The following is a 22,261-nucleotide window of genomic DNA, read 5'->3' on the forward strand; positions in this document are numbered from 1 at the left end:
TTCGTAATATGGGCGTCCTTACGAGTTCAACGAGCTATCACACGCCTCGTAAGGTTAAGATTTGGCCGAGACATTAAATTTCAAAAATTGGAAATTTGTAGAAATTTTTATGAAGAAATGGATTTTCAAACATTTTGAAATTGATGAATTTTACCAACCTTTGTTACTTTGTCACTTTGTTACAACGAAACTTTTGAATTTACCGGCGGATTTGGCTGAAATTTTCAGGGTATGTTAAGGACGTAATTCTAAGAAACTAATTTGAAGTAATTTTTATAAAAGCTTATAATTTCGGAGCTATGAGCGAGTTAAGCTATGGAGCTATAGGACCCATAACTCAGAAAATATGACAGATAGAAAGTTCGTTTAAAAGACAAATTTATAGAGTTTCAGATTTCAGTCGACACGTGTTTCATGGTTTTCCTAAAAAGTCGTCTATTTGGGAGCTATGAGCGTTTAAGTGCGAGCTATGTCAGCCATAACTGGGAAAATACGGCAGATGGAAACCTCGTGTAGAAGACAAAGTTATAGAGTTTTAGATTCTAGTCGATGCGTGTTTCATGGTTTCCCTAAAAAGTCGCTTATTTGGGAGCTATGAGTGTTTTAAGTGCGAGCTATGTCAGCCATAACTCGGAAAATACATTTTGAAAATTCGTCTATTTTGGGTTAATCTTAGTTGCTTCGTTAAAAAATCACTAGAAATAGACGGATTTTGAAAATTCGTCTATTTTGGGTTAATCTTAGGTGCTTCTCTAAAGAATCACTAAAATAGACGGATTTTGAAAATTCGTCTATTTTGGGTTAATCTTAGTTGTTTCGCTAATGAATCACTAGAAATAGCGGAGTTCAGGATTTCTCAAGTTATCGCACATAAAGAAACCAATCTAAAATTGATATGGGAACACCTCCTGGATCTTCATGTCGACATTGTCCATATACGAACTCTCAGCGATTGAAAAAAAAGTTCCACAATCAGTTCAGAAGTTATTGTTCTATTAAAAAATTAGACAAAAATGCTTTTGGGAATTACTTCTAGATCAATAGTCCAACATTAACGATCTACGAACTTGATCTCAACTTGATCCAAAACTCAATAATATCAGAGCGATTGTCTGAGAAATTGGCGAATCGACTCTTAATATAAACTAGTCGAATGTCCAATTAAATTATGATCAGTCAAGGGACCCGACCCATCCACAAGATGGAACCTAGTATTATACAAACTATTTCATTGTTTAAATTGTGATGCGCATTAGTGGTGCAGCATATCAAATGTCACAAACTTCACGTCATTTGCAGCGAAACGAAATGATCAAAATCATCAAAAATGAACAATAAATTGTAGCATTTAAAGTGTCAGAAATGTCATTTGCAGTCTCCTGAAATACTGAAAAATTTCTGAAGATCTTGAAAAATAGAAAGCTTTTAGTGTCTTTACTGTCATAACAATTGAGATGGGAATAGAAATCTTCACATAAATTGCAATCTAAAATAATATTGTTTAGTGAAAATATAGTTAAAATCTATTTCAAACAACCGTAAGGAGTGCAAGCTGAATGCCTTCCGTTGTCGCAATAATCAACATTTTCTAAGCGAAAAAAAAGCAACCTTTCTAAGTGTCATCCCGGTGGTTAACATTTAGATTTCATTCCAATCGTTTTTTTCGATTTGATCGAATTTAACGATGAGCAACCGGGATCGAAACAATCGAAAATCGGGCATAAGTGATTCAAATCGTCATAACAAATATCATTCAAACAAATGGAAAAACAATTGGGGTAGAAATTTTAATAATTATGGCAACAGCAATTACCGTAATACTGACTATGGATCTGGTCCTTCGGACAATAGGTAGTTTTTTTCTGCATTAAACAGCAAACTAAAGTTATTATTTACTCATTTATCCCGTATCAATCCTACCAATCAATATTTACATTCGAGTTGATTTTCTGTCATCCTCTCTACCGAAACCTGCTTTACGGTAACCTCCTTTTTCAATTTTGCTTCCTGTTTTGTATTATTGTTGTTATCATCATGTCAAATTGAAAATTAAAACAAAAGTGTGTGTCGTGTGGAAATGTGGCCAAACTTTACGGGCTGATTGGAACAATTTTTTTTCGGTTTTACTGTGTTCCACTTTTAAAATGGCTGGTTTTGTTTTCTAGATGAAAAGAATATTTTTGTAAAATCATAGCTGTCAAGTGATAATTCCGTTTTTTTTTTTTATAAAATATGGATTGGGCCCCGAATTAATTCCTAATGTTTTCTTTTTGAAATGTGTGCTGATGGAGGAAAGGGTTGACACATTTCCCAATTTTTTCATTCTGTTAATATTTATGTGCTTGAGGTATTTTCGTTGCATTAAACTTTTTTGTTTGGTATTTTGCTTGCATTAAACGATATTTTTGTGAACCAAAATTAATCGAATCGGTCGAGTATATTGAGTAATAATGATGAATTTGAAAAAGTCACATACACACACACACACACAATCGCACCAACCATATTATAGTGCTGTTATGTTTACATTTTGAGTTCTTTACCAGACTCGATTGTAACAAGAATTCGTTTAGCCTCAATATGAATGAACGCAGAAGGCAGAAGTAGAAATAATGAAAACACTTTTCGGTGATAACCCACATTTAAGATGGTATACGATACAAATCCGAATTATTATATCAGACCGGACAGAAAAACAGTGTTGTGTCAGTTAGATCGTTCTACTTCAGGTGCTCGGGTTGTCAATGCATTGCAATTTATAGGTTGTCTAAATGTAATGTGTAATAATGAGAGCTATAATCTACTCGATAACCATGTTAAATTGAAAACTGATCTGCAAAACACCGCGGGACTATCTTAATTTCTATTCAGCGTCATTCAAGAACTAAATCTCATTATAGCCGTGGATACGTTTTCACTTAGATAAGAAATCACACAGCAAAACCGTCCCAAATCGGTCAGCTTGATCAGTGTGCAATTATATTATTACAGAAAAAGTGTTCGGTCGAAAGCGGCAATAACATGAAATCTAATTTTGTTTTAGATACGGAAACAATTGGAATCAAACACTTCCGAATCCATGGGACACTGACTGGTTCAACAATCAACAGCATCCCAATTTTACAAATAACCACTACACTGCAAATGTAAGTTAGAACTGACCTCATGCGATTCCTTTATTCCGTACCGTTCAGATGTTTCTTGAATATGACTTTGAATATGTTTCAATTCTTCTTATTCTTCTTTTGTAGAACTTTAACATAGCACCGGGACTGGGTGTAAATTTCTCACGAACAAATCGATCAAAGAATCTCAAAGAAAAGCCGGACCGTTCCAGTGACCGCAATTTTACACCAAAAACTCAAGATTCAAACGCCACCTACCAATCGGTGGACAAAAATCCAAAGAAAACCGTCAAATCTAACAAAGACACTCCGTCAACGGTGACATCGTCCAGTAGTCCAAGTACAACTCAACCGTGTAGTTCAAATTCCCAGCCGTGCAGTTCAAACTCAATTGAGAATGTGGCCATCGATGCGTCAAAGCCGCACGAGCAACACAGTGCCGAACAGGTCACCAAGAAGCTGATCCATCAACTGACCAGCATGAACAAGCACAATTTGAAACAAATGATAAACAATCCGAGTTCCAAATATGAAACGGCACTGCAAACGCACGCAAGAAATCGAATGCGTGCCGAAATGCGAACCAAATTGCAGAACATGAGCTCGAATCAGGAGAATCAGCTGGTGAACAATGTTTTGGACACAGAGGAAAGTGTGGACATGGACAAAATTCCCGACAACGTTTTCGATGAAATCGGTCGGGTGTTGGATATAAATCTGCTGGGTCAAGAGGACAATTCGAATAAGAAATACAATGACTCGGACGACAAAGATAAAGAGCAGATCGCCTATCCGGAAGATTTGTTCCTGCGAGCCGAGAAACTTTTAATGGAAAATTCAATTCTATTTTTGGAGGATCGTCTGAACGACTCGATGTTGAACGGAGATCGATTAGAGGAAGATCGAACTCCGATCAAAATCAAAAACGAAATCAAAGAAGAACCAGATGACATTAGCGACGATAACTTCTTCGAAATTCAAGAAAGTGCCGGCGATACGTTCCTGTTAAACGACTTGGTATTCGAGGATCGTGGCGGATCCACCCCGTTGCGTAATGACCATTTTGATGAGCAATTGAATGAAATGGGTGATAAGGATGAAACGACCACAGTAAGTCATCGTGGTGAGGATGAAAATAGCGGAGAATTGGTTCGGACTGTGAAAGAAGAGATTAGTGAAATAGACTTCTACGAACAGACAACCAACAATAACGTTAAAGACATCTTACCAGATCCATCCACGAAGAATTCGATGCAGCCATCGTCAAAATTGTACAAATCTCCAGATAAGCAAAGATCTACCCAATGCAGCCCTTCTGCAAATAGCCACAAAACCATCACAAGTGACGACTTCAAAGCCTTATTGGCAAATGTGAAACAAGAATTTAATCGAGAGACTGAATCGAATAGCAGCACAACCATTCACAAAGTCAATCCGTTTGCTGTTTCTGCTACTTCACAACAACCTCCGAAGAAAAATGATTTATTCACCAAACTGCAAAATAGTGGAGCGTTTGAACCAACTTCTGTCAAACGACGAGTTGACTCAAAATTGGAATCAACCGACAACAAGCGCGACAGCCTGTACTCACGAAAAAAGAAGAAAAAACACAAATCTCGGTCCCGCTCGCTACGGTCTCGTTCGCGAAGTTCGAGTCGGAGTCGAAATTCCCGTAGATCGAAGAAATCATCTCGCGATCGTAGTCGACGGCGAGACGACACCTCACAGTATAGCATGCCCAGCGACACAATGGATTCGAGAGACAAAGTGGCCAACATTGAACTCTGTAATGATTCGTCAGCTCATACATTCGATCAGAATGACGAATCTAGCAGTAAATTAGTGGAATATGACGAACCGATGGTAGAAAGTAATCAAGATAAGACTGACCCGTCTATTCAGGCGATTCAAGTAGCTTGCATCGATGTTTTGACAACAAAAACTGTAGAAGCTCAGCCAGACATGGAACCTACGGATTGTGACGAAGTAATTGCTGCAGAAGAATCCATTTTAGACAATCATAGCAAATCACCAAATAACTTTTTGGATGCACAGAGTATGATCCCATCCGATGATTTGATAAATTTGAACAAAGGAATTGATCTTAACTCATCCGACCAGCCTAACTTAGTTCAGTCCAATTCGATATCGAATAGAGAAACGGAAAACGTGACTACAACGGCCCAGCGCACTATTGCGGAATCAGTAGAAGAAATAGTTCCAGAAGCAACAGAAAAAGTCACGAAAATGGTCGAAGATACCGTTGCGGAAACAGTAGAGGAAATAGTGGATGAAGCTGCGGAAAAGTTTAACGGAGCTACTGCCGAACCTTTAACGAAGACAAACACAGGAACATTAGATGTAACAGTCAAAGAAACGGTCGAAGAAACTGCCAATTACATACTCAATAACACTGTCTGCGACAAAGTTGAAGACACCGCGTCGGAAGCAGTTGAAGATATTACAGGAACAAACTCTGCGGCAGTAATATTTCCGAAACCTGTTACAGATAGAGTTGAAAACGGCCAGACGATAGAGCCCACCGCAGAGGTATCAACGGAAATGATTGTAGAAGAATCGACGTCAATCGGTTCAAATTCGCTAGAAAATTCAATTGCGCTGAACAGTGAAAGTCAATCATCTGTGCCTGACGATGCCATGGAATCGAATCAAACTCAGAAAAATAACATTGTTGCCATCAGGAAAATTGTATTGAAGCCATCCTCATCTCGCCATCAAAAAAGCAGTTCGAAGCATAGATGTGAAAAGGAGCGTCATGTGGCATCGAGCCATAAGGTCAAGAAGCTGGACACCAGCTCCCAATCGTCGAAGAAATCCGATCATAAAGGTAAGAAAATTATCTATTGGAGATTAGTAGGGTTACTCGATACTCGGCATATAGATGTTTCGTGTTTTCATTGAAAACTCTATGATGAGAGCGCAATTTGACATTTCACAAATATTCACCGGGCCACCACCACTGTCAGATAAAAACTGGCTTAACGACGAAGCTCTCTAATCCTTCCCTACATTCACTAGTATGTGAAAATACATTTTTCGCACTAGTGCGTCAAATATGTGTGCCAATGAGCGATAAATTGAAAAATTTGTAAATCGTTTCAAGTCAAAAGCATTGGCAGTAGAACCTTTTTTCGACTTCTGTACTAGGAGACTAGTTTTGTCGCTCCTACCACTACGGTAAAATATTTCGGCAATGGAAGGTACTCAAAGAGTAGAACCATAAGCATCAGCGAAACTAGTAATGAACTAGCCCCAAACTCTTGCTCACATGACATGAAGTTGGTGTTTTGCTCGTGTCGTACTTTCAAGCAATAAATTGAAGGGAATAACTTTCGAAGTTTTATAACTCATGAAGAGGCTCAACAGGTTAAAAAAGGCGAGCAGATTCAATGGAAATATTTATTTTGGACTAGATTTTGTCGCGTCGTTGTCCCCTAGTAAATTGATTACCCTGACCAGTTAGGAAATGATTTTTTGTTCATCCAAGCTAATCAAAGTAAAATATGTCCCGCACTTCCAGACAACTCGAGCGGCGCATCGATGATTAAACATTCTCATAACGACCAACCGCACAGAGTATGGAGGTCAGCTGGCGAAAAGAAGTGCATCGAACCATCCACGAAGTCGACTCTACGCAGCATTGACATTTTTGACCCTACTCGGCCGGTCGAACTGTTAAAAGTGATCGAACCGGCTAAGCCACCAGTGGAATCGAAATGTGCATCATCACCACGGAAAGAGCGCGGTAAAAGTCAATCACATACGGCAATGAAGTCGCCGATCAGTGTTGGTCAGGCACGAAACGAGTCGAAAAAGTCCAGTCAGTCGACGCCAGTGAAAAAGGGAAATTCAATTGCAATAAAGGAGAAACTCAGTCCAATGCATCGTAATCACGTAACTGTCGATAGTAACAATAAATCTTCATCGGTTACCGAATCAACTCTAGTTAATCAAGTTACTCATTCGCTTTCCGATTCGCTGAAAATGCCGATTGACGGTAGTGTCATTTTGCAGCGAATGAAAGACATCGATTTGAAAATGATGGAGATGATGGTGAAGAAAAGTGTCATCGACGAAAAGATCATGAATTTACACAAGGAGAAAAGTGACATCGATCAGGCAACAATGAAGTTGCAACATGAACGATTTTCCTTGCTCACCTCACTGCTGGCAACAAACAGTACAACTGGTCAGAGAAAATTATGTGAACTACCTCGAAACAAGAGCAACATTGAACCGAAAGTGGTTGAACTATCGTCCGATGACGAAGTGTTGATGGTTGGAACGCCAATGAAAAAAAGTTCGTCGAAGACTTTCCGAACCAACGCACCGCACAATTCAAAGCGGAAACTTGACGACGATGCCAAAGCGGACGGTGTTGATGGTACAAAGTGTAAAAAGCTAAAGATTAATTTGAATTCACTCAAGTCATTAGCGAACAGCAAAGGTAATGCGCGAAGCCATGTTGATTGTGACGAAATGCAAAGTGACCTTAAAACAAAAATGTTAAACACTACTCGGCGGTGCACGGTTCGATTAACAAAATTAAGTGCGAAGAAGATTAAACTACTGATCGGCAGAGCCGAAACGGAAACGGTAGATGGAGGTGATGCCGATGGACGACTCAAGAATGATGTTGATCCGTTACACAAATTGACATTCGATGGAAATTTTCGTGGTCACCGACTGCCCATCGTCCATTTACAGGTAACGCAGACATTCCATACAAATTACTATTCAAACAGTGCTGATACGGAAAAAAAATTTCGATTAGGTCATTGATGGTTTTCTGATAGCCGCATCGGAGGATAGCAATCTGTACATGCACGATCTGGTAACGGGTAAACTTTTGGGAACATTCACCGAGCATGCCAAAACAGTTACAAATTTCATCGTAACCGAAACCAATCACATCTATTCGGTGTCACTGGACGGCTGTTTGAAGAAGTTAAGCATAAAAGTGAGTATGCTGCTTGATTATTTGTTGTAGGACAGCGGAACCATGAACACGGGGGAAATTGTACCAATCGGCTCGTAGACTAATATTAATAAAAATCGTTAGCTCAGATCGTCAAAATCGGTAGTAATTGTATTTTGCATGCGTGAAATATACTCCGACATTCCGACAAAATGTTTTCACCAAAATAGTCCCTGATGTGCTTGGAGCTATGGTCTAGGGCTATGGTTGGGAACATCCGTCGCAGATGTTAAATTTTTGTGGCGGGACATTTCTTTGCATTCTGTGCACGATAATATCGTCCAGCGAGTATTTCTATCATAAAAACAGATAGAAAATAACCGCTGGACAATATTATCGTCCAAAAACGGTAATATCACCCTGTTCGTGACGGTATCGACCGTTCTCCTCCTAAATCTTTCCAAAATAAAGCCCTTTAAGGGCTGATATTGAAACGGAAACTCATGTGCAAACTTACATACATACACAACATACACAAACTTTAGTCTCTACTGTACAATGAAATGTACGAGCAGTAGCATTTGCGATCTGTTCCGTAGACTTTTCTGTTTGTCAACCATATATCCAACACATTCCTAACATTCCACATTGTCCAAACTGATTTTTTTGTTTGAATTTTTCATTTAGAAATTCGATGAGCAACTTTTATCGGTAAATGTTGGTGAAGCACTACAGGTTATGGATTATTCATGGGATACCGTATTCATTGGCAGCAGAAGCGGCAAAATTTACATTTTTAACACCAAGGTGAGCCGTAACGTCGTAACGCGAATCAACTTCAATATTTTACGCAATTCCGTTTCAGACGGACACCCTTGCCGATGAATGTTTGTGTTCTGTGGGAAAATCGATCATGGCATTGAAGGCAACCAAAGAAGGTCCACGCAAAATTCTAATAGCATCATCTCGCTGCCACAATATTAGCGTTCGTGATGCCATTTCCGGGCTGCTGCTACGGACGATTGAAGTGCCCGACAAGTTAACTATTTACAGTATTCTATTAGACGGCGGTCAATTGTACTGTGGAACGAATAAGAATCTAGTTTTTCGTTACGAGTTTACGGTAAGATCGGAATGAACAATAGACACTTTTCACCTGATGCTTTTTACGGTCATTTCCGCGGAACTTGGCGAGTAAAGTGACCGTTGTAATCGTTTCGACATTGCTATTTTGACTAGTTGCGATTATAGACCGCCTTCCGATTCGTCAAAACAGAAATGATCAAACAAGAATGTTCTGCAGTTTGTACGTCATCAGCGTAACCAGCTGAATTTTTGTATTTCTGAATTTTTAGAGTGGCGCCGAAATTAGTCGCATCAAATTGGGAACAGGAACGATTTGCTTGAAGTCCTACAAAAATTCTTTAATCCTTGGAGGCTGCTACGACGGATACATTTATGCGTACGACACAAAAAATGAAATCCAATTGAGTCGATTTCCCGGGCCGGGTAAAATGCTGCTACATTTCGATGTTTTCAAGGACAATGTGAGTTTCCGAATTTTATTTTTGTTTTTTGTGTGTGTGGAGCCGAACACAATTCCTGTTTTCCGGTTTGTTTTTACAGATTATCGCCGCTGCGAAAGATAAATCGTTATGCGTTTTAGAAGTTCCCCATGATATTGTTTCTCACGAGTAATTGAAGGAAGAAGAAAGAAAAAAGAAATCCATAGATCAAATGCACTAAGGGCTGTGATTCTTCATATGAAAAATTATAATCATTAAATTAAGTACCTTGGCACACCGTATAATGTTCTAAGAGTGTTACAGATTCTTACAAAAAACAAACATACAAAACAAAAACAAAAACAAAAAAATAAAACAAAACAACCAAAACCAAATCGTGAACCTTTGATTCGCAGATCTGTGTGAACCGTCAGTTAGATATTTTAGACGGAAAGACGTTTGGCAGACATTCGTTTCACCATTGTATGGAACCGAGAACATTTTGTAATTTGAACTGATCGGTTAATTTCAAAAGTCGTTATGATCCTGTTGTCATGAAATAAATAAATTGTTTTTAATATAAAGATTTTTACGATAATTAAAAGTGGATTGTTGCAAATTCAATGGAATATAATAACTGTACGCTATTGTATGCATGTCTGGAATACGGAGTACCGTTCAGAATTTCAGAAAAACAAGGCATCAGAACAGTCGGAGCGTTTGCTGCGACTTAGCCCCGTACGACCCGTAATCCTATTTCGTCCGTTACCATAATACGTCCGTAGCCGTAATACGCCCGGAACCCTAATACGTCTACAACCCTCTAATGCGTCTGTTACCAAAATGCAAGTCAAGTTGGGCATGGTCAAATTTACTGAAAGTGTTCATTTTTAAAATTGCGCATAGCGCAATTACGAAAGCCCGTAAGAAGTACCTCTCAAATAAAATCAACAATTTACGACATTATTTTAGAAACCCAAAATTTTTTGCCAACTTTCCATTGGGTATTCAATTACATCTCAAATGAAACAAAAACTAGCAAAATCGGATGAGATTTACTCGATTTATGTGCAAAAAACACTTAAGGCCTAGTAGCGGCCTTAGTCCAAGTGACCAAATTTGAAACTTTTTTCGCCATCATTCTATTCGGCATTCAATTATCTCTCAAATGAAACAAAAACTAGCAAAATCGGATGAGATTTACTCGATTTATGTGCAAAAAACACTTAAGGCCTAGTAGCGGCCTTAGTCCAATGGACAAAATTTGAAACTTTTTTCGCCATCATTCTATTCGGCATTCAATTATCTCTCGAATGAAACAAAAACTAGCAAAATCGGATGAGATTTACTCGATTTGTGTGCAAAAAACACTTAGGGCCGAGTAGCGGCCTTAGTCCAAGGGCCCAAATTTGAAACTTTTTTCGACACGTTCTTTTCGGTATTCAATTACCTTCCATAAAAAACTAAATCTAGCAAAATCGGATGAGATTTACTCGATTTATGTGCAAAAAACACTTACGGCCGAGTAACGACCTTTGAGCCTTCCCAACGAGCCCGCGTTGCATCTTACCCAAAAACAATGTTCAACAACTTTGTTCTACTCGTCAATACCTTTCATTTGATATATCACAAGCAGCTATTGCGTGCGTATTTCGGTAGATATCGTCGAAAGACTGAAAAACACCTATAGGGCCCTAGCTCTGGAAGGGCCGACCCTACCATGCCCATTTTCTTGACCTTACTTTTGTCGATACCAATCGGGGAAAAAAAGAATTTTGAAAAAAGGTTGTGATTTACTCAAGATAGAGGGGTCACGGACAGACGGACATTTTTTTTTATTGCGGATTCGTTATCTATGAACATAGACAAATGCTTTGCCCTTACCGTCTGCTTCCAATTCAACATGTTACAAACGGCATATTAATCTTATAAGCCCCCAGTACTTCGTACGGGGCTAAAAAGGGATAAGGAGGAGGAGCTGGACTTCAACTTCAACGTTCTATTAACAGCAAGCTTTGAGTATACTGACAACTATTCAATCTCTCTTATGTCTTATGCAAGTCACCATTCCCGAGAAGCCGGATTGGCTACTAAAAGGCGTACTTTTTGACGTCAAAAATTTGAAAAGACGGGCCTGATATTTCCTGACTTTTATATAAATCAAGATGTCTTCACTTTGTCCCCTATACTCATGCTCCCCGGCTGACAATTTGCAAGCCGGGTGAAAATAGCTTAAAATACACTGCGTTGCACATCTATTTGCACCCTGCTGTAAATATTGTATTGAAGACTATTTGAACACCACTCGGGTGCAAATAGTGTATTTTAGGCAAATAACCCTTCCCACACTCCCATCGACGATAAGAAACGAAAATCATTGTCATCAATTCCTCCTGTTTTAAATCTCAATTTTTTGTTTCGTCGTCTGGTTGTTCCGGCCTCGTCGTAAACAAACATTCGTGAAAACTTCCGAGACACTTGACCGATTTTACTAATCCTCAAAGGGAGACCTAAAATTTTATTTTTCGTGCGTAGGACTTCTCCAAATGGCCCTCTTTGACAGGCACATCATCTCATCCATTATGCTAGTCGTATGTCGTATCAAGTACCGCGTTCAAAAACACACAATTTAAAAAAAAATCATTTTATTTCGGTTAGTTCAAATCAAATACAAAAGGAAAGAAAAGCAGCCCCAACAAATCTATTCTGTCCATCGATGGGTGCAACTTTGACTGGTGCAAACGTAATAAAGTCTCATTTCCTCTTCAGCCCGTCGAGTTTGGGCCTGGAAAAATACTGCTTCTCTGTGACCACATTTCGGACAGGCATGATCTTCCGTTCGTGGTAGTGTAGGATCGGAAATTACGTCTGGCACAATGTGAGTCAATTCACTGTAAGCAATAGCCGAAATAGCATAAACTCGGATAAGAAACGGCCGTTGTGCCGAATGATTTATGTAAAAAAAAACTCACTCAATTTCGTGCATAATTTTGTTGACATAAATGCAATTTGAGTCGGCTTCCTGTTTGTAGTCACAATTTCGGCAGGCGTACAGCAGCACCTTCTGGTCTTTGTCTTCTTTCGGGTACAACATATTGTTACTGGAATCCAATGATAAGAAAATGTGAGGGATTTTATATTAAGCGCTCCTGGTAGGAATGCTTCGATTTCATTATTCTGTTACCATTCCTGACAAAAGCGTATTCCCACAAATCCAGGCCCATCGTCATGATGATCATATCCAGCCATATTGATCGATTTCTATGATTTTTGCTTTAGAAATAGAGTATCCGGAGTACCTCAAAACAATTTCACCACAAATATGTTTGTGCCGAATGACATTTCCTAATGTGTTTTTGGTTTTTATCGTTTTCATAGAGTGTTATGATGAAAGAGAAAAAGATATTTTGACAAGTACCCCAAGGCAAGTTAAAATGAACTGGTCTTCTATCCTCTCGCTCTCAACGTACCTCGTTGAAAGAGAAGCAAATACTTTGACAAGTACCCCAAGGCAAGTTTTAATAAGTAGTCTTCGGTTTTCTCGCTCTGATCATAACAGTCTATCCAAATCAAAACAATATGCGCCATCTACATAACAACTGTTGCGATGAGAAATGTAGCGCTTTTTCTGCTATGCTCATCTACTACCGTGTCAATTTTAAGCTTTAAACTTTTGTATAGTTTTCATGGACCTATTGACAAGAGACTTGAAATACGTCGATTAAAAAGAAGCACGTTCTAACTGTGAGACTGGAATTCAGTACACCAATTTGGAGTGCAATAGGACATGGAGATAGCACTGCTTCTAGCTCGGGCACTCATTCTATCAACGTCAAAAAAGCGTCAAATTCTCAAAGATGTGTGCGTGTACGATTGCATGTGTTGTGCGTTCTTATTCACACTAACAAATCATGACTCCTGTCTTTACGAAAGAAATGCAACACCTATTAAGATAGCATTAGCCTCCAAATATTTCTTATGTTCATGCTAGTCAGAGAAATGATAAGCATGGCGCCTCACGACTGGGATAGAACACTCCTGACGGATTTTTTCTGAAAAATTTGAAGACGATGCGACCAGAACGTCAATCATATAGTCAAGCTATAAATGTCGTTAACGAGAACGACATATATCGTTATTAAAACCAAACTGTCAAAATTTTACATACAAATGTAAAAAAGTCGAGGGGTAACCGACTGGCCAAAATGGTGGCAAATCAATTTCTAATTCCTTTCAATTCCGTTTAATTACCTCAATTACCGGACCAACTCGTCTAATTGCCGGATTCGCTCTATTTCCTTTCAATTCCGTTCAATTCCTTTCAATTTCTTTCAATTCCCTTTCAATTCCCTTTCAATTTCCTTTCAATACCCTTTCAATTTCTAAAGGTACTTCCTGTCAATTCCTTTTAATTGCTCTTAATTCCTTTTATTTCTTTAATTAACGGATTAACACCACTACTTACCGGATTCGCCCTTCGATTCCTATAATTCCAATCAATTCCTTCAATTCCACGAATTTTCGAAATAATTGCTCGATATTTTCAAATAGATATAAACTTAAAGTCAAAGTTAAACCCTTAAGCATTTTGGAAAAAGAATCGTCAGACTATATCAAGATAAAATTTGGAACAACTATGTTGTCCTACATTTGAGACTCATTTTGTTAGAATCTTTACTTTTTACTCATACTTTTTAGAAGAGATTTTTCAATTTCAATTTAGATTAAACCGTCCAATTGACTGCAGTTTTGTTTAAAATGATTTCACATCGCGCATCATTGTTTATTTTAGATAAATAGTATTTTTCGTACCAGGTCAGGAAATGACGAAAAACTTTTGTGCATCCGACAACTGAAATACGACATATTTTGCCATGATTTTTCATTAAGAAATGTCAGTTTTTCCCGAACTATATATCGTGCAGGAATAGTTATTTACGTATATGTTGTGGACGGTATATTTTAGGCAATTTCGCGGATTGTAGCGCGAACGAAGTGAGGGCGACAAGCGAAAGTGCCTAAAATAAACCGTCCACAACAGATATGCGTATACAACTTTTCATGCTGAGGGCCTAAGTTACGAGAAAAATTCCGTAATTTATGCCCAGGACATGAAAAAAAACTTCATTTCTTTACGATTTATGGTGCGGGAAAGAAATTACATGAATTTTTCCATGACTATTATGCGATTCATTAAGATGTGTATGTTTTCAAGTAAGTTGCTGTGTTTTGTCTATTTCAGTTGTCCGATGCACAAAACGTTGTTCGTACCTCGACAGGAAATGGATTTGTTCAGCACACGTCAGCAAAGGCAAAAGCCCTCAATTTTTTGTTTCGCTCAAGTGATCGACATCGTAAGATTTTAGGCTTTTGAAAAGTTGATGGAATAGATGATATTGTCGGTGATGCATTTTTTTGTAAATTTGGTTTGAAACTGGAGCATTTCGCAACGGCAATGCCCCAGCCTAACATTCCCCCGACGAATATTCACTTGTTTGTTGCGGCTCAAACTCTTCCGTATCTGACTAACAAGAATCGTCCGAAGAAGAATCCTTCAGTGTGCATATTTTGAACATAAAAGGACGTTGGACCTGTTCTAAAATGGAACTGATCAACACTGTACACTGTTATTTATTGTGCGGGAGCTTTTAAAATTAAAACAAAAAGGAAATAATGTGGTTTTGCATTTGCTGGTCCTTCTTTCCGATAATCACACTTATCAGCATTTACTCTCATTTACTTTCAATTCCTTACAATTCCACAAATTTCCAGTCAATTCCAATCAATTCCGATCAATTCCTGCCAATTCCGATCAATTCCTGCCAATTCCGATCAATTCCGGTCAATTCCATCAATTCCATCAATTCCAATTATTTACCGGATACTCCGGCAATTCCTTTGAGGGTGTGTAGTCAATTTCCCGAGTCGGTTACCCCTCGAAAAAAGTTTGATAGTTCAACCGTTCTATGAAAAAAGCAGTCCCAGCATCTCAGCCGCGCTTATCATTTCTCTGATTCTAGTAGCAGAGCTGTGACATGGATCTTGTTCACGTTTGTCCACCACTTGTCAGAAAATTTTCTTCAACTGAATGTGGCCCTGTTTTAATTTTCAGCAACGTGAGTTTGACATACACTCACGGAATTTTGAAAACATAAACATTTTCTTTTTCTGTGTTTGACTTGAGTTTCTGATTTCTTCATATAAAAATTCACAAAATACCAGTGAACCACGAAAGAGAAAATGTGTCGGTTTTCAAAATTCTGCGAGTGTTAAAATACTCTTGTTTTCAGGTTTTATCCAATTGTTTTGAAATGTCAAACTCGTGGTGTTAGCTACGCAATTTATGCGATTGTTTCATTTCTATCATCAGATCGGTATACCTTCAGGAAACAATTCTGTAATTAGACACAGCCTACTAGCAAAACCTAAAGTTTCTAGAATCTATTACATTTCAGGTTGAGTGATGCTTCGGTACAAAAATTTCAAATTCATAAACTCGCGCCAAATCATTTGAACAGCGGCGGATTGCAGATTTGCTGTGTGTCAAAATGACAGCGACGTTCGAGACCGACGAGACCGACAGAGTAATTAAAAGAGGAAGCCTTATTAAAAAGGTTTTGTTTTGACGTGCTTTATCTGATGATACACTCCTAAAAGAAGAAAGCCAAAAAAAATATTCGCAATATTCAAACGTCACGGCAAGTTTTTATTTATTTTTCTGTTCGCGAGCTTTTAACCGCAATAAATTAATTAATACGACAAGTGAACCCCTTTCTTTAAATAATATGCACTCGTCCTGATTATGGTAAGCCTAGGAACTAACTACAACACGGTAAGATCACAACGAAAAGAAAAAATATTCAAAATGAATCATGCAAAAAAAAAAAGAACTCTTCAAAATGCATAATCGTCAACAGGGAGGACGTTTTTTCGAGCATTCGAACATGGATGATCAATTAGAACCAATTTTGGCCGAAGATGAGGAGAATTTTAAGCCTTTGAAGACGGTATTCCCGTTCAGGTAAAATTAAATTGAAACATATCCAGTGAGTGAAATGTCGATTAAATGAGCCGCATTGATTCCGAACGAAACAATAATTAGGGAATATATACGTTCGACACGGATGTTATAGGGAATGAGTGTTGTCGACGCAATTTAAAGAAAAAGGTGAATCATTATTGGGTATCAACAAATTTTTGTTTACAGATAATATTTTGACAATATTTGTGAAGTATAAATGCGACATTATATCGTAAACTAAACTATAGTGCAGCCGATGTATATGTACTTATTTGTGTGAATGTATACGGACTTAGAGTATAATTGTACTGCTTTATGGTGTTATACTTACACTGTTGTCCTTTTTATATATTTTTGCGGTTTATTACAATTACTTGGATCTTGGTTCTTTAGGCAATGGATACAGTAGGAGATAGACGTTTTCACAAGCTATTTTTAATCGACTTAGAACATGATTCTAAGCAAAAATTTGTTGGGCGAAAAATGACGTCATTTTCCAGGGAGGTTCATCTCCTTTTATTGAAAATAGGGGGCGCCGATTCTCGTGAATTTAAGAATTCGTAACTTGACAATCACCTTAATGGTCCATGCGATTCGTAAATTTTGAGGTTACAGCTGACAAGTTACGAATTCTTGAATTCACGAGAATCGGCGTCCAGGTCGATTAAGGGTCGTACTGTAAAAACAAAGTTAATCTGCGCATTTCAGAGGAAGAGACAGTAGAACAATTTGTTTATCGAATTTGTCAAAACTTCAATTTAGTGTAATAAGAATCTACTCAGCCATTCGGCACTTATTTCGATAAAATTACACTTCCCTTCACCACTACCTAGTGTTTGACAGGGCCTATTATTGAGAATTGATTTCAGTGAAATTTCTGAAACTTAAATTTACCAAACAGTTACCGGTCAATTTTATCGGTAAACGTTGGCAATTTCAGCGAATTTTCGGCGTTTGAATTTGAAGCCCCATTTTAATCTGATTATTTGTACCAGCTTCCACCTGTTAATATCATTGATCATATCATTGATTGGAATCGGACTTGCTGCGTGCTGGAAGGATGACAAACGCTGTGAAGCCTATTTTATAATGCTGTACCTACGAGCTGCTTTCTGGCTTTTGACTTATGTGCGTAAATACCAATTTACCGTTTCGTTTCTTCAAAAAAAAAATAATTCTTTTAATTTGCAGTTGTTTGATCGTTTCATCAAACATCGACACGAACAACTTCGATTGAACGGATATCATGACTTTCATCGAGCAACATCTGTGCATAAGGGAATCCCGTTGTGTATTGTAAAAACAAACCGCAACGAATTTTTGTCAACGAGAATGGTCGGAAGTAATTTACCGTACATTGTTTTAGGTATCCCTATGGAATACAGTTATCATGACCATACAAACACTAATTCAACATTACTACGGACCGAATTTCGGATTCCATTGTGTACAAGTCATGTTGTCGCCGATAGTTTACATCACTCTATTCTCATGCCTCGAAACGATTATATTCGTAGCAGTTCACGGATCCTACATAAGTAAGATTTCCATTATTTTTTTTCGCTCTCATTATCACCTCGACTTTCGCGTTTTTTTTTTTGCAATTTCATATTTTGTGATACAAATTAAGCGAATTAATGCTTGAAGTGATGTGACACCAATCCGAAAAAAGAAACTTTTTTTTCTTCTGTCTTCTTTTGTATGATAAAAGAGTTGTATTGCTTGTTTTGATTTGCACGTACTTAACCTTTACAACCTATGGCAGAGGTGCGGTGCGCCATTATGTGTTATCGTTTGTGACAAATCCAATTAGTGGTCGCTTTTTCGGTCGCTTATTTTACTAAGTAAGATTTATGTGCTCCGATAACAGAACCATGTCTTTACTCGATTAGTCTTTAAATCGACACGTAACTACCACCATACGTTGATACGCGAGTGTCAGTATATAATTGCAACTATGATAAGGTTTCTCTACCTACAATAATTAAGTGAATTTTGCTTGTGCAGAAATAACAACATCTGATTATTCACCAGCTGGTACACAATCATGTACTTTGTTAAGCATAAAAGAATGATAGGAATTTTAGCCCCACGTGAAGTTAGCGACACCTGCGTAAACAAACTACTCATGTGGTTGTGCACCAGTTGGTGGATAAGCAGTTGATTGCTAATTCTGCATAATAAATTCATCTACTTGTTGTATACAGAGAAATTGGGAAAAAGTCCATTTTTCATACGCAAAAGAACCTTCGGGAATCACCCGAATTCACAGTGTGTTCAGTGCGGCACTGGTAAATTACCAGCAATTATTTTTGTAGGTAATATCGGATAATATTACCAAAACATTAAATTTACAACGCCATACCAAAAAACTTGAACATCTGTTTTCATCGAATTTTGTCGTAAGAGAACTAATCCCGTCAACAAAAAGTCAGGGGCTGAATTGAAAAATTTGCGTATCTTCTTTTGGCCAAGACATTATTTACATCGAATATGCATTGCGAAGCCATACATTTTTTGCCAAGCAAGATCTACAAGTGTCCACGTCCACAAGTTTATTCCTATTTCTAAGCCTCTAAAACATTAGGGGTTAACCATTATGGTCCGTATACTTCGTATGTAAAACAATTTCGTAAACTTTTGACATTTAATGTATGGGTGACATGTCAAAACTTTAATGGTTTACCCTCAATACGTAAGTCTTGTAGGGAGTAAGGACCCACTGGCACGCAGCCAGTGGGGACAATCAACCATTTCTTTTGATTTTTAATAAAAGTTCTTTTTGTCAGTTGTTTTATTCCGATCAGGAAGAAACAACTTCTTCTTCTTCTTTTTCAGCCTGTTTGTATCCACTGCTGGATGTAGGCCTCTCCAACTTCTTTCCATTTCGTACGATCCATTGCCATTTGCTGCCAGTTTGTACCTGCAATATTCTTAATTCCGTTTGTCCATCTCTCTGGTGGTCTACCTATAGCTCGTCTTTTATATGGTCGCCAGTTCATGATCTTTTTGGTCCAACGTTCGTCTGTCCTTCTTGCAATATGTCCCGCCCAGCTCCATTTCAGAGATGCTATTCTTTCCATGACATCAACGACCCTGGTTTGTTGTCGAATCCATTGATTCGTCATTCTGTCTCTGAGTGTTATTCCGAGCATACTCCGTTCCATGGCTCTTTGTGTCACTCTCAATTTATCTTCGGATGCTTTTGTTAAAGTTAACGTTTCCGCTCCATAAGTGAGCACTGGAAGGACACAAGTGTCGAAAACTTTGCGTTTCAGACTATTATTCATTTTGCTTTTGAAAATTAGTCTGAGTTTTCCGAACGCTGCCCATGCAAGACCAATCCTACGTCTTATTTCTGCAGTTTGGTTGTCCAGACCTAACTTCAGTTTATGTCCTAGATATACATAGCTGTCGACTCGTTCAATGACAGTGTCACCAATTTTGATTTCTATATCGTCCCCGATGTTGGTCATGACTTTTGTTTTCGATAAGTTCATCTTGAGGCCAACTTTGCTCGCCTCTTCACTTAACTGTTGTAGCATAAGCTGAGCCTGACCTAGATTCGCTGCTATCGGTACAATGTCATCAGCGAAGCGGAGATTGCTCAGGTACTCTCCATTTATCTTTATTCCCATTTTACTCCAGTTTAACTTCTTAAAAATACTCTGCAGAATCGCCGTGAATAATTTCGGTGAAATGGTGTCACCCTGCCTTACACCTCGACCGATTCTGAATTTCTCCGTGCTCTTATGAAGTTTTATACATGAAGTAGCATTTTTGTACACATATCGAATTGTGTTGGAGTACCTTGAGTCTACTCTACATTCGTCTAATGCGTCCAATATCGACCATGTTTCCACTGAATCGAAAGCTTTTTCGAAGTCTATGAATAGCAAGACTATGTCGATGTTGTATTCACGACACTTCTCAATAAGCGTTCTCATCACCTGCAAATGGTCGTTTGTGCTGAAACCAGATCTGAAAGCAGCTTGTTCAACAGGTTGGTAGAAGTCGAACTTGTTAGTGTTCCTCTTCGTAATGATTTTCATAAACAACTTGTAGAGTGTTGACAATAGGCTTATGGGTCGGTAATTTTCCAGCTTTGTTATGTCTCCTTTTTTATGCAGCAATGTAATTACCGCATTTTCCCAGGCTTCTGGTACTTCTTCCCATTGGAGACATTGATTAAACAAAGCCGTGATTGCCTTTAATAATGAGTCTCCACCTAGTTTAATGGCTTCCACTGGAACACCATCTTCTCCGGGAGACTTTTTGTTTTTCATCTCGGCTACTACGGTCTTGACTTCATCAACAGTTATGTCGGGCATATCCTCCAACAACGAAACAACGAACTTAGATAAAGAACGCTACGCTTTATGTATTCAAATAGATATGTTTTTGCTCCTACACATATATTTCATTTGTATTGCCAGTACTGGAAGGTTTGATGATTTTTTGTTGAGTAGTGTGCGGAGGTAGTATTTCGAGCCACAAGCGAGGAATGCATCCCTCACGCCTCAACAAAAAAATTTCCAGCAAGACAGCAAAGTTGACCAGAAAATGCGAAAAATCGGTTTTGAGCAAGACAGTAATGACGTATTTTCTGGCCGTAAGACAACAAACTATTTATTGACCAAAAATAGCTTTTAAACGTCAATAAAACTTGTAAAACTGTAAAAAAAAATCTGGAAAACCCTTTCATACAAAATAGTAATCCGTTTGGCAGCTGTCGCTCGAAGTTCTTTTGCTTGAAGTGCGTTTTTTGAATTGAAGAATTATCAAATTACTCATGGTAATATTACGTAACTTACGTAATATTACCATTATTACCGAGCTTAGGATAACAATACGTAATTTTACTGGTTTTGATGTTACCTGTTACAAAGCAAAGCAAAGATCAAGAAACTAGTTGCATACTTTTCGACTATTGCTTGAAAATTCCATTATCTTTTCCAGTGAAAGTGCTCAATTTTAATTCGCTTCAACTTGCACCGGATGCAATGGCATGTGGTGGTAGCCATTCAATTCATGGTGGTTCAGTTGGTCTCACTCAAAGAGGTGCCGATGTTGCTGAGCTTCTTGAAAAACAGGTAAATGCCGACTTGTGGACCGAAAACCTGAATCAGTCACTCAAAACGCCACAGTTTGAAACTTATGAATTATTGTTACACGAACCGATACGAAAACATTTGTTTTTGGAAACTAGTAGCGTCCTAACTAGGGTAGGCCTAGTGAATATTCGGTCACTTTATGTCGTATATGGAAACTAAGTTGGTGTTAAAGTTGTTTAAAATTCGAATTATTTGGATTTTCTGCGATGTGTGACGGCCATGCGGACTAGTAGTGTAATAATATGGCACAGGTTTCAATCTATGTGCCTTAATGATCGACTCAGGTCATCTGGTGCAGAATATTGGTATTGAAAGACTTAATTTGTGTGAATTTCAAACTTTAGGCCGATTTGATCAACTACTTAAAAGATCATAATGATAGACTGAATGAGACCGTTTGGACGTTAAACGAAGATGTTAAATTATTAAGAGAGATGATACGTGTTCGACAGTGATTGTTATTTTTGTACTTTCAGAAAGCCAGACATTTTTTCAATAAATACCTAGAAAAGCGTACTTTGTTGTCGACTTTTTTTTTAAAGGAAAACATTTAAAAT

General features: G+C 38.1%; 3 protein-coding genes across 3 annotated transcripts; 2 read left to right on the plus strand and 1 right to left on the minus strand.

Moving 5' to 3' along the window:
* The first annotated feature begins 1,341 nt into the window (after window positions 1-1,341).
* Window positions 1,342-10,147, plus strand: LOC119067099 (FK506-binding protein 5). Its single transcript, XM_037169862.1, has 9 exons — window positions 1,342-1,851; window positions 3,044-3,146; window positions 3,252-5,973; window positions 6,667-7,853; window positions 7,921-8,106; window positions 8,752-8,871; window positions 8,930-9,187; window positions 9,420-9,611; window positions 9,691-10,147. The coding sequence occupies exons 1-9, from the start codon at window positions 1,685-1,687 to the stop codon at window positions 9,760-9,762; spliced, it is 5,007 nt and encodes a 1,668-aa protein (XP_037025757.1). The 5' UTR covers window positions 1,342-1,684; the 3' UTR covers window positions 9,763-10,147.
* Window positions 10,148-12,209: 2,062 nt separating this feature from the next.
* LOC119067119 (DNA-directed RNA polymerase II subunit RPB9) lies at window positions 12,210-12,937 on the minus strand. The gene is made up of 3 exons (XM_037169895.1): window positions 12,754-12,937; window positions 12,542-12,670; window positions 12,210-12,460 (listed from the first exon to the last, which is right to left on the minus strand). The coding sequence occupies exons 1-3, from the start codon at window positions 12,816-12,818 to the stop codon at window positions 12,271-12,273; spliced, it is 384 nt and encodes a 127-aa protein (XP_037025790.1). The 5' UTR covers window positions 12,819-12,937; the 3' UTR covers window positions 12,210-12,270.
* A 3,211-nt stretch (window positions 12,938-16,148) lies between these two features.
* On the plus strand, window positions 16,149-22,220 carry LOC119067113 (transmembrane protein 192). The gene is made up of 7 exons (XM_037169887.1): window positions 16,149-16,401; window positions 16,487-16,590; window positions 17,586-17,718; window positions 17,782-17,886; window positions 17,957-18,128; window positions 21,550-21,683; window positions 22,049-22,220. Exons 1-7 carry the CDS (start codon window positions 16,372-16,374, stop codon window positions 22,157-22,159), a joined length of 789 nt encoding a protein of 262 aa, XP_037025782.1. The 5' UTR covers window positions 16,149-16,371; the 3' UTR covers window positions 22,160-22,220.
* Window positions 22,221-22,261: the final 41 nt, after the last annotated feature.

This window comes from Bradysia coprophila (assembly GCF_014529535.1).
Source record: "Bradysia coprophila strain Holo2 chromosome X unlocalized genomic scaffold, BU_Bcop_v1 contig_117, whole genome shotgun sequence".
Classification (NCBI taxonomy): Eukaryota; Metazoa; Arthropoda; class Insecta; order Diptera; family Sciaridae; genus Bradysia; species Bradysia coprophila.

What these genes read in the sequence shown, in the direction of transcription:
- LOC119067119 (XM_037169895.1), bottom strand. Translation starts at nt 12,818, where the DNA reads ATGGCTGGATATGATCATCATGACGATGGGCCTGGATTTGTGGGAATA. An exon ending in ATACGCTTTTGTCAGGAATG is followed by an intron (nt 12,671 to 12,753) that starts GTAACAGAATAA and finishes ATTGGATTCCAG; the next exon opens with TAACAATATGTTGTACCCGA. An exon ending in AAAATTATGCACGAAATTGA is followed by an intron (nt 12,461 to 12,541) that starts GTGAGTTTTTTT and finishes TATTGCTTACAG; the next exon opens with TGAATTGACTCACATTGTGC.
- LOC119067113 (XM_037169887.1), top strand. Translation starts at nt 16,372, where the DNA reads ATGGTAAGCCTAGGAACTAACTACAACACG. An exon ending in TAGGAACTAACTACAACACG is followed by an intron (nt 16,402 to 16,486) that starts GTAAGATCACAA and finishes AATCGTCAACAG; the next exon opens with GGAGGACGTTTTTTCGAGCA. An exon ending in CTGAGCTTCTTGAAAAACAG is followed by an intron (nt 21,684 to 22,048) that starts GTAAATGCCGAC and finishes TTCAAACTTTAG; the next exon opens with GCCGATTTGATCAACTACTT.
- LOC119067099 (XM_037169862.1), top strand. Translation starts at nt 1,685, where the DNA reads ATGAGCAACCGGGATCGAAACAATCGAAAATCGGGCATAAGTGATTCA. An exon ending in GAAGAAATCCGATCATAAAG is followed by an intron (nt 5,974 to 6,666) that starts GTAAGAAAATTA and finishes CCGCACTTCCAG; the next exon opens with ACAACTCGAGCGGCGCATCG. An exon ending in TTTACATTTTTAACACCAAG is followed by an intron (nt 8,872 to 8,929) that starts GTGAGCCGTAAC and finishes ATTCCGTTTCAG; the next exon opens with ACGGACACCCTTGCCGATGA.